An 11,721-nucleotide genomic window follows, 5' to 3' on the forward strand; every position below is an offset into this window, starting at 1 on the left:
TTGATCAAGAACCAAATCAGCTGATAAAAGATCTTATTCCAAGCAATTTGATACCATTAAATGGGTCCCCAACACTTCCTACTTAACCCTTTGGTCTTTCTGATGCTGTTGGTTTGTTTGCCAAGAATCTCTTAGTTTTAAAGACCCAAGCGGACTTTGCTTACCAGTCAAGTGTTTTTTGTTTTTTTAAGGTAAAAGGTGTGCACTGGATTTTATTCGGGGGTATTAAGTGTCAAGAGAGCTGAACACAAAGGCACAATACATACCTTTTCAAATGATGATTTGCAAAAAATAAAAAAATAAACCAGTTATGCATCATTTTTCTTCTACCAATTGTGACATACTTCTTTGCATATCTCAGATGGACTGGGAGATTACCAACCAAATGTGATACTTTTCTTTTTACCCCTGAAAATACTAAAATACACTGATATATGTGGCTGTGACATGGAAAGACGCAACGAAGTTCAAGAGATGTTCAGAGATATTTTTATATGTTCTCTCGTATATCAGGATACCACAAAATAAAACAACTGCAGGAAGTTTTTCTTAAAAAAAGATAAAAGTCACATATTACAAAACACCAGCAATGCTTAGCTAGTAGGTTTTTGGACGATACACAAATATTAGGAAATGCCGCAATATGGATTTAAACTGTAATTTTAAACTGCCCACCCCCTTCTGTGACAATCAAATTAAACTCACAGTCCACATCAACCTTAGAACCAATCCATGCAATCTAAAAATTCCATAATATTGACCCACTTCATCATATTGATAATGTTGATCTTGTTTTAAGAGCCTGGACTTTGTGTTTTAGTGTTTATCAGGGAGTCCTAGTGTTTACCAGCTTCCCTGTTTCAACATTAACTGAGTGATTTAGTTGGACATATGGATAAGATCTGCTAAACAAGAACCAGTGCAGAGCAGCAGCAACAGGTTGCATGCAGTGTACTAAAGTAGAACAAAAAACAAACCAGAAAGTGGGGGGGGGGGGGGGGAATGAGGGATCCAAAATCCTAAAGGATGGTATGTCCTAAATGAAAAGGAAAAATGCACTTTAAACAAAAAGACTTAAAAAGCAACGATTAATGTAATTTTTATTTTTGTAATATGAGTGCCAAAGCTTTTCCCAGAGTGGGATAGGTTAGGGCTTTAAAGCTGGAACTGCATTCAAAAGATAGAACCTTGTGTTGGGTAAGGTCAAAAAGGAAGAAACCGGGGGGGGGGGGGCTGCAGGGACAGATCTAGGTATTCATGTCTCTGTGATAAAAGAGCTGGATGGAGACAGAATCTAATCAGACTTGTCGCCGTCCTCCTCACGGTGGCTGTCTACGCCGTCACGAGAAGCCTTCTCCTCCTTGGCCAGCTGGGCCTGGGAGGCCAGCAGAGAAGACAGTGAGAAGAGACCGGAGGAAGTGGTGACGGCTGGGAGTGTTGGCTGGCTCAGGCCCAGAGGCAGGGGGGTCATGGGCAGGGCCAGGCCCTGAAGCTGGGACAGCTGGTGAGCCTGGAGCTGCTGCTGCAAGGAACACAAGCAGACTAGTTAGGGCCAACACAGAACAACAGGAACATGCTGGCTACCAAAAACATTTCATGCTGAAGCTTATGGAGAATCCTGTTATTTCCTGAGGTAACGTGCTGATATTCTAGGATTTATAATATAATGCAACATAACCTCTGGTTATCTGAGCAGCTTTTAATAAAACCATCTAAAACACTGAACAAGTGTAGCAGCAGGGCACAGAAAACAAAAGAACACCATTAACACAGTTTTATTTATAGACAAACCTCCAAGCCTGTGTATTTTAATGAGTCTTAAGAGGCCGGGACCATGTGACACATTCAGTGTGCTCTTTTCATCAGTTCCGTCTAAACTTTCAACATCAGCTTCTTGTGGTCCAGTTCCAGTTTATATGGAGACTGCCGTGAACTTACCTTCTATTAGTTTATTCAAAAAGGACAAAATAAAGCCTTTAAAACAGCAAGCAGTCCTGAGCAAACAGGTACTGTTCAGGTCATAAACAGAGAAAACAAACACTAATAGTAAGGCACATCCTTTTTTTTTTCTTTTTTCCAACTTAGCACTTTTTGCTCTAGTGACGATTCTTGAGCAAGTCTACTGAGCAGAGGCATCATACTGATAATCGCCATACAGTTGGGGGGGTTAAATGCAAATAAGTCATCTAAAATGGTAAAATAATCTACAACAGTCTTAGGTGCTCCCTATTTCATTGTATTTTGGTACAAAGAAACAATATTAAAATATCACAGAGTGGCCTTGACCAACATCTTTAAAACTTTCTGAAGTTTTTATTTAAGTGCATTTTCACTTTCCTGCAATTTACCTGGCCAAATATAAGGAATGTTCATTAACCAGGCTGATTAATTTCAACTCATCAATCCTTAAATATATACAATTCATCTCAAACAGCAAGGATGAACTTGTGCCATGTTCACATAGAACCTCCCAAAGAACAAAACATTAAATGGGATCTTGAGGCACTTTGTTCACTTCAGCTGAACCCAAACAGTTAAACTGTGAAATTGGATTTAGCACCAACAGATGGACCTAAAAGTACTAAAAGGACCTAAAAGGACTCCTATCTATATAGACAGCAATTTTTAACATTATATCTTAATACAAACAGCCAAGTAGTCAAAAATATATTTTTTTAAATTTCCGTATAACATATTTAACCTTACAGCATCAAACATTCTAAGCAGTTTTTTTTTGCATGATTCCGCTTCTATTCCGACTACCTAGGAGATCAGCTCCTAATCTTTGCTGAAATATTTCCTCCACATATTCTCGATGAATCAGGCCTCTGTCTGGGTATATTCAAAACGTTAACATTAATAAAAAAAAAAAAATCAAATGAATAATTTTACCCTAAATCTGCTGGGGCTATAGATACTAGAAACAATATAATTCCCCTCTGGTAAAATCCTCTTAAGAAGATTATTAAACCAAAACAGTGTCTTCAATAAGAGGCTCTCCAGATGTGGTGCAAGACAGACTGTAGACAGGAGACCCTTCCTGCCTACAGCTATCAACACCTATAACAACTTATTGAAAAGATTCCCATGAGTTACTGCAACACTTATCTCTTTGGGATTCATACTTTTTTTTTTTTATTGAATAAAAAGTCATAAAAAATACTAACAACTTTACAGCAACCTTCCAAGCTCTAAGTCTATGTTCCGAATGCAGCTCTTAACTAGAAGCAAAGAGGCTAAGCACTTCTAGCATTTATTATCATGCTGCTGAGTTGGAAAGAGTATACATTGATTTATTTTATTTTTTTCGAATAATAGAAAAATGTGATCAAATAAAAGGGCAATAGACACAAGGAAAATCAATAATCATTTACACTTCTCTAGTCAGAATCCCACTCCTGAGTGGGACTGAGCGACTGGAGCGCCTTACCCTAATGATGGAGTTCATCTCTGGAGGGGTGACCTGCTTGGCCCGCTCTATGGCTGCCAGGACCTGCTGCTGGTGCTGCAGACAGAGTTTGTATTGATGTGGTGGGGTGGGCAGGGGGGAGGGAGGGGGAGCGAAGAAAGTAAGACAGACAATAACAGACAGAGAGGAACAACAGGAAGGCCAGTTTAGGGGGAGAAAGAGGTGAAAAGGTGAGATCAATATCAACTGTCCCAACAGACTCCCTGACAACCCTCCATGGTGATGCACTTCCCCCTCTGGACATTTAGCTATTCATCCAGCCATATATACACACACAAACATGCACACAGCCACAAAAAGCCTAGTGTGACACTGGTGAATGAATGGTTGACTGGTGTGCTATAATAGGTGGAGGTCAACCCCCTTGTGGGCAGATAAGAGCATGGCTTATCTGAATCACAACCATTTATTATACAGACACGTACACACACAACGACAGGAGGGGAGGGGGAATGAGAAGGGGGGCAGACAGCGGAGGAATGGAGGAAAGCCGAGAAGTGGAGGGGGGTTTAAAAATAAGGTTAGGGAAGGGAGGACTGGGAGGAAGGTTACAGATTAAATATGGCAGGGGAGAGCCGAGGTGAGGAGGCTAGGGCAGGCTGAGAGGGAGTGTGAGGTGGAAGTGAACACAGGCAGCCAAAGATGATGAATGACGGGAGGAGAAAAGTGGGATGCTGAGTGAGGGGTCGCAGAGGTGGGGAGGTAATGAGGCGGGGATGAAGGTGATCTCATTCCAGGATGTAAGGAATATTTCAGTGGGTCAGAGGGCTGCTGATGACTGTCTCCGTGTGTTGGTGAGGTGTGTGAGTGTGATAGAGAGATGCTGCTTACCTCCTGAGACAGGTAGGGGAGGACTTGTGCACAGATCCCATTCAGTCTCTTTACTATTTCAGCCTGGAGAGGAAAAAAGGAAGATTATTATTGTCTTTTTGCAGAAGCATAAAAATCTATGAAGATTCCAGCTGCATGTTAAGACCAATTGCTTCACATCTGCCTAAAGTTTCAATATAAATGGCAAATTTAGACTCTGGATTGTTGCTGGTGCAAGTTCTAGATAAATCCAGTCCAATTAGACCCATTAGTCCTCCATGATGATGAACACAGAATCACAATCAGTGTTTCACCATCCATCCATCCATCCATCCATCCATCCATCCATCCATCCATCCATCCATCCATCCATCCATCCATCCATCCATCCATGCGCTTTATATTAGGGTGCTTTCAGGTAAGGAAGGGCTCAACAACTATAAAACGGGCTTCTCTTTAGTTACCTGAGTTTTTGTTGATGGTATTTTGACACCATGACATTCAAAGCAGACACAAGCAAACTAGGGAGATTACTTCCCCTTTATCTGCTTTAATTTCAGTTCCTACCTCTTGCTCATGCTGGTTTACCATCACTGTCATAACCAAAGGTGGATTTTTGGTTCCTTATAGGTGTTTCAGTACTCTGCTAGGTCAGACATAAATCTTACTTCAATGGTAACATAGATACACATGCACTAAAGGACTCTTGGCTAAAAGCCTGGATAAACTACAAAACTAAACAGAAATAGGCTAGAATAGAAAGCAAAGCAACAAAAGACCTTTAACATGCCTTCAGGTTTAGAGTACATAAAGAAGCAGAGAGTGGTTTTAAAATGGCCAAAAGAAGTTAACGTGGCAAAGGCAGAGCAGAGGACAAAGTGGTGGAATCTGAAAGAGGAGGAAAACTGTGACTTTCAGAGAAGAGTCGAGACAGAATCTGGGTGGCAACGATGCACCTCCATGACTGGACAACTATAGTTAACACATTAGGGAGAAAGAAAGGAGTTCTCCATATATATTTTCTAGAAGGAAAGTTGACAGAGAGACTTGGTGGTAAAACAAGGAAGCACAGAGGTGAGCTCAGAGGACATCAGCTAGGAAGAAGTGGGACACTGAGAACTGCAGGGAGCTGCCAGTCAGGTTTCTCACCAGTGTATCTTAGCGTAGAGGGATGCTACATACAAAATTGTCCTCTCTACGCAAAAATTTAGCCTGCTACGCTTTGTACACATATCAGCCCTTTGACTGACATCTAGGCTCCTGCCCCAGGGCTCTGTCCAGCATATTTTAGCATAAACACTGGTTATGCTGAAGCTGTCAGTGACATTGAAATCAAGCTGATATATAGACTATCAATGAGCATGAAGGCCGCAGTTTTTAAAGACATTAACTTCCCTATTTGCACAACTCTTTATACTGTCATTAAAAAGCCCTAAAAACTGATAGGACCAAGTCACAGTAGGAATAATGTCCTAAAACATGCTGAATAGTAATTGTAGAACTGCGGAGATTAGGGAAAATCAGGGGAAAAAGGGTTTGTTAAGCCATTCGTCCAACCAATTAGAACGCCATAAACATGCTGCAGATTAAAAATCAAGAAACTATGAAACAGCAGCTGAAGGCAATCCCTATTTTTAAGTGAACTTCATATTTAGGTACACCTGTGGAAGAAATTTAAATTTTCTCTAAAGAAAATTGATATATTTTTGCAATATTGTCCAAATACTTGATTACTTGATTGAGTGACTTTTAGCTGTCTTGATCCTGCGTGTTGAACACAGTAAAACAAAAAATACCAGCAATCAATCATTTCTGCTCCTGATTAAATGCAAACTGCTTCAGAGTAAAGACGGACACACAGGAAACATTTGACATGATCTTCCCAAACATGGAGAAATATCCACAGCATCTCACATCTACGAATACAGAAGACATGTCTAAATCCATTCATTCACCTCATTAATTAAATTGCATGTACTCAAGCCTCTCCTCAGAACTCTTGGAAATGTGGGCAATTAGACACATGAACACAAAATAAAATTCGCAGACGCAGGCACACACCGACCCTTTCACCTCCAGCACATCCCCCCATCCTTCTTCAATGAAGGTTTATTATCACGTTTGGTTGGTAATCACCCAATCCGTCTGAGATATGCAAAGCAGCAGTAATTGTGTTAGAGCTTAATTCATAGCGGGATGAGGAGAGATGGGGGCCTCCTAGCAATCATTAGGCATGCAGAGCACAGCTCCCCATCAAGCGCTCGATTCCTATTCCGCTCGTCATTACACGTACAATCTCCCCCACATCTCTAAAACGTCTCTTTAAATCGTCTCTGCGGGACTCTGTGCCATCTTCGGAGCTTCCTCTTTTCAGCGCCCTTTGTACTCCCTAGATTTTTGTTGTTTTTTTTTTTCCCTGCTATGCTTCTGTTTTCTTGCCTCATCGATTCCCTCAGGCCTCTCCTTCATAAATTTCTCTCCGACTGCTGCTTTCTCTTGAATTGCATCTTTTTAGTGTTCCTTTAGCTCTATTAGAGCATTTAATTACCAAGAAGGCTTTGTTCTGAGATAAGAAAAGCTAAAACAATGTTTTATAGCAACTCATAACTGGACAATTTGTCATAAATTATTTTTCTCCTTACATGGTAACAGTTGTTGGATCTGCTTCTGTCATTCACTGAGGTTTCAGTCATTTTAAATGACTTAATCTTTAGTCATTTTGAAGCTGAAGAGGAGAAAAACAATATGCTGAAGCTGATCTAAAAAGTGTTTAAAGGAAATGAGTAAGACAGCCATGACATTTGTAACACTAAACAGACTTCCGCTGTTTTCTGGTTTCATCTTCAGAAGACCTTCAATATTTGAAGCATGTGGAACCCCTTCCAGCCAGATGGAAATAGATAAGTCATCTATTTTCATCATCATCATTCTAAAATGGAAACTCAAAATGATCCCTCCTCTGCTATTCTAAATACCAGAGCTAAATTCAAAACAGATGCATGTCACTAAATTCTTTATGAAAGAGATTTTTAAATTTACAGCATTTCAGGAGGCACTGCCGTACTGTACTTCAAACAAGTATTGCAGACCTTTACCAACATGGTTTTATACAATAAAAAAGAAAATATTTAATGTTTTAAAACATTCAAAGTTAATCTTAATGTCCACTTTACACCATTTCAAAGTCTGCATGGTTCTTAAACGCTTACTCAGGTAAAATTCCGAATGTGGAGAGTTGCTGTTGTTGCAGAGGATGTTGCTCTGCCTCTGAGATCCAGACATCACAGCAATATTTGTAAGAAAACTAAGTAATTCCCTGCTTATCTTGGGTTCTCACCACTAGCAGAAAGGTTTAAGAAATTACATATTATGCAATAAAGTATGATAAACAGAAGTGAACAGGTGCACGTTTCTAGAAATCCACTGCAAATGAACTAAAAAACAAAAATGCAACAAGCCACACTAATAACTAAAATGTAAGTTACTGTAAAGCATAGCGGAGCCTATCATCATCCAAAACAGAACATAACGGTTAACTATCTCACATGTCTATTTCTCGGATCCAGCAATGTGGCAAGAGCGTACAGGGGTTTGGCTCCACACTGCTGGATGGTTTGTGAACAGCTTGTAGCAGGGTTGTTTTCATTGTTCTAATGTCCTTAGCCAATATGCGCTTGAGCACTGTGATGGCTGGAATAAATACGCAACTGGGTAATGTTTAAAATGTCCCACAATCTTCCAGCAGCGTGCGCAATGGTATCACTCACACTCTGTGACAGTCCCTCACTGACTACTGGCTGCAGGGTATGAAGCAAAGCAGCCCAAGCTGCACACTCCCACAGTGTTCATGGCTTATTTAATGTTACTGATGATAAACCTTATGTGAACTTTTGTCAATGAAATTAGCTACAGATCAAGCTTTTCCTTTATAGCAGCCAAAATAATCTCCAAGGTTAGCCTGATAAACCAGACTAAATGTGAGATTAAATGTGTAATTTAGTCTGGCCCCGATGAATGAGACATTGGAAGATTGTTGATAAGAACAACCTGTTGTTTTTCAAACCGCTGTCTGTGCCTATTGGCCAACGCTCTGACCAATGAGTGCAACTAATTGACTGTGACGTAGTAAGCACAACAGAAAGCTGGTGGGGGAGTATAAACAAACAGCCTGTCGGTAAAACGTTGAATACTTCCTTCTCAAAAATTAATGAGCTTAGAGACTCTTTCTGCTCAGGTTTCAATGAAAACCCAAAGTCTAATCTTTCCAAAACTGATTCCAAAGCAGAGTCAAAAATCGCCATCAGAGCCAGCGGTGCTTCATACACAACTATGCTGAGAGAGGACCGCTGCAGACAGTCTGCGGTTCGCCCTGGCTGCCCTTAGCCTCGGAGGTCCGCTGGTTGCCACGGTCCTCTCAACTATGGAAATAGTTTTTTAAATGATGCATTAAATCGATAAATGGACAATATGGTGAAGCTTTAAAGTATAATAGTCTCGCCTCAAATGATCTTAAAACTTACTTCTATTAAACATCAGCAACTGAAAAGAGAACTTAATTTTCAATGGAGCGTTCCATTGAAAGCTGCTGCTGCTGCAGTGCAGGCTACTGTTCAATAGTTGCTGCCATCTTCCTTGTTGTGCTTTCTCCAGCGTTGCGCAGCTTTGTCGCCACGTCCTCAAAACCCCGCCCGCTTTGCATCCAGGAATTCAAAACACATCTCTTTGTTGTGATTGGCCCGGCAGTTCTAGGGCCTGGGGCATTGATCGAGGCTAATCCAAATCCGCAGGCAAAAATGATTTTGGCCGCTGGCGGTTGGGGCTAGTTTACTAGGCTACTCCAAGGTGTGATGCGTGGAAGATTTTCATCTGGAGTATTGTGCTGTGAGGTGAATAACTTTCGTCTGTTAGCAAACAGTAAACATTAACCCATTTAGGCCGGGAAAGCATTACCGCATTTCTACCATTCAAGCCGGGGGCGCTGTTGCGTCATTCTACCATTGACGCCGGGAGAGCATATAAGTCAAGCAAGAAGAAAGAAGTTTTTTTCAAGCAAACATGGAGGAGTTTGACAGAGAAGAGTTGTCGGAAGGCAGTGATTTTGAGGAGTGTGTCGGCTTTGATGACGGTATAGATGAAAATGATGACTTTGAACGCGCTGAACCAATCGAACTACCACCGCAATGCACGGAGTGTTTTCAACCGCACACCTGGAGTGAAAGTTGATTTGCCTGCAGACGCCACACCGCTGCAGGCATTTGAGCATATTTTTAATGAAGAACTTTGGATGCATCTTGTTACCGAGACGAATAGGTACAGTGACCAAACAAACCAAACTCCAACAAGAGCAAAGATGGCAAAGTGGTCACCCGTGACTGTGACGGAGATGAAGACATTTATTGGGCTGTGTATGTAAACCTCTCTTCAGGACGCAGTTCCCCCAAAATATGTCCCGGGACAGATTTGTGGCCATCTGGAGGTAAGTTGTAAGCAATTTATAACACAGACATATGCATTATTATGCATAATAATACTGTTAATAAGTAATCATCAGATAGTTATTTATGTAATGTTTGTTCTTTATTTTGAAAACGTTTTATATTGCACATTCTCAATGAAGACATCATCACATATGGAAAAAATAAAAGGTTGAATTTTTTTTTTGATTACTGCTTTTCACATTTTTTTTTTTTGGAAGAATTTCAAAGATAAAATATATTTTGAGTTCTATCTGCTACAGAAGCTGAGATATCAATAATTTAGGCGTTGACACAGTTGCTGAATTTACAGAAAAACTTCAGGTTTTAGGGGTATTTTTTAAAATCGGCCATAGGTTTTTAAGGTGTTTTTTCCAGGCGTTTTAGGCCTAAATGGGTTAAAGTCTAATGTCTGAGAGCTCCAGATGTCTGTGGTGAAGCTCATTGGCGTTACACCCTTCTCTTCGATATACGTTGCAACTTTATTGTACAGTTCAGGGCAGAGCGGTCTCAGAAAAAATATTTTAGAGATGGTTAGTTGTGCCTTGGTTCAAGATGTTCAAGTAGGCAACAGAATCCTTTATTATCAACAACAGAGAATTGCTGCAAATCCAAAATAAACCTCATAACCTTCTCTGTTATGTCTGTTCCCTAAATGCAGCCGGTCAGCAGCTTCTCCCATCTGTGCAATGCTTCCACCAAAGTTATCTGCTTTGTTATAGTAGCCGGCTACACTCCAAGCTTGGGATGCTATTTCGGATGGTGCTTTTGAAGGTGTTAATGTAAGTTTCAGGTTTTGAATTTATTTATCTTTATCACAACCTTCTCTATTTTTGTGCTTGAACTGTAACAAAAGAGCAGACCTGGTCTGGTGCTTGCACCATGTTGCTGTGTTTCTTTAAAATCACCAGCTGCTGTGCGTGATGACGGCGCTAAGCACTGCTGATGTTAACATTAGGGCTGCAACTAACGATTATTTTAAAAATCGATGAATCGGACGATTATTTTTTCGATTAATCGATGAATCGGACAAAAAATATTTTTTATATTAACCTCTTTATTCCAAAATAAATATTTTAGACAGAACAAACAAGCACACAAGTACAGGATGCTCATTAACTGTACTGGTCCAATATGAAAAATAAATGTTTGTGTTAAAACTACGCAAACTTACATGAGAAATGTAGCTGTACATCCACAAAATATAGGCTACTTTGATTCATCAGCGCATCAGCGCAAAAAAAGCCCCTAAGGGGTTCAAACAATAGGCCCCCCCATTTCAACAAATTAGTTTTTTTTTTAGACTAGAGGAGTTCTGCCTTTTAAGACAGGAAAGTATAGCAGTTAAAGTTGCTACTTGAGAAAATACTGAACCATAGAGATAAAAATAGCCCTGTGATTCAAATTATAAATTGTATTTGGAATAAAAATGAGAGAACTAGGGGTGCTAAAAAAAACACATCCTCCAAAGACAGATATTTACATGGGAATGTGGCATATAATTAATTGACATATTACTGATCTTGCTGGATTTTATTCTGCTTTACTTCCATAAATTGCAGGATCTTCTTTACTTTATCTTTGCCAGAAGATTTAAACTTTAAAAGCCTTGCCCTGATAATTTGCAAGTTAATTTATTTATAAAGTAAATGTAAACGCTGCTTAAGCTAATTCAAATGAAATTAAAAGTAAAATAAGTAGCCAACCTTATCACTGTCTGTAACCTACTAACACGGTAAGGAAAGCATCAGATGAGCTACCTGAGAAACTAACGTAACGTTTCCCCACTTTAAAACCAAACAAACATGGTGGTTCCGTGCCATGTTCATTTCTTTTGAAAAAAGTTGCATGTAATCACTTTTTTCGCTTTACAAAGCGCAGGCTATTTTAATTATTGTGATCAATTTGCGCCGTCAATCCCGGTGCATGCGCGCTTCATTTGCAGTCTGGACGCTGAGGCTCTGACTG

General features: G+C 40.1%; 1 protein-coding gene across 2 annotated transcripts in view; it reads right to left on the reverse strand.

Annotated features, from left to right (window-relative positions):
• Window positions 1–1,069: 1,069 nt before the first annotated feature.
• The window catches only part of LOC119794259 (TLE family member 5-like), a 50,081-nt gene continuing 39,429 nt past the window's right edge, over window positions 1,070–11,721 (reverse strand). The window contains exons 5-7 of one of the 2 annotated variants that reach the window (XM_038301720.1): window positions 4,301–4,363; window positions 3,431–3,505; window positions 1,070–1,519 (exon numbers count right to left, since the gene is read on the reverse strand). In XM_038301720.1, coding sequence (XP_038157648.1) covers window positions 1,295–1,519; window positions 3,431–3,505; window positions 4,301–4,363 — 363 coding nt within the window. In that variant the 3' untranslated portion in view covers window positions 1,070–1,294. Of the gene's footprint in view, window positions 1,523–3,430; window positions 3,506–4,300; window positions 4,364–11,721 lie in introns of both variants that reach the window. The other variant, XM_038301719.1, reaches the window with a different exon arrangement.

The sequence above is a fragment of the Cyprinodon tularosa genome, unplaced genomic scaffold, assembly GCF_016077235.1.
Source record: "Cyprinodon tularosa strain WSP-4 unplaced genomic scaffold, ASM1607723v1 ctg473, whole genome shotgun sequence".
NCBI classification, from domain to species: Eukaryota; Metazoa; Chordata; class Actinopteri; order Cyprinodontiformes; family Cyprinodontidae; genus Cyprinodon; species Cyprinodon tularosa.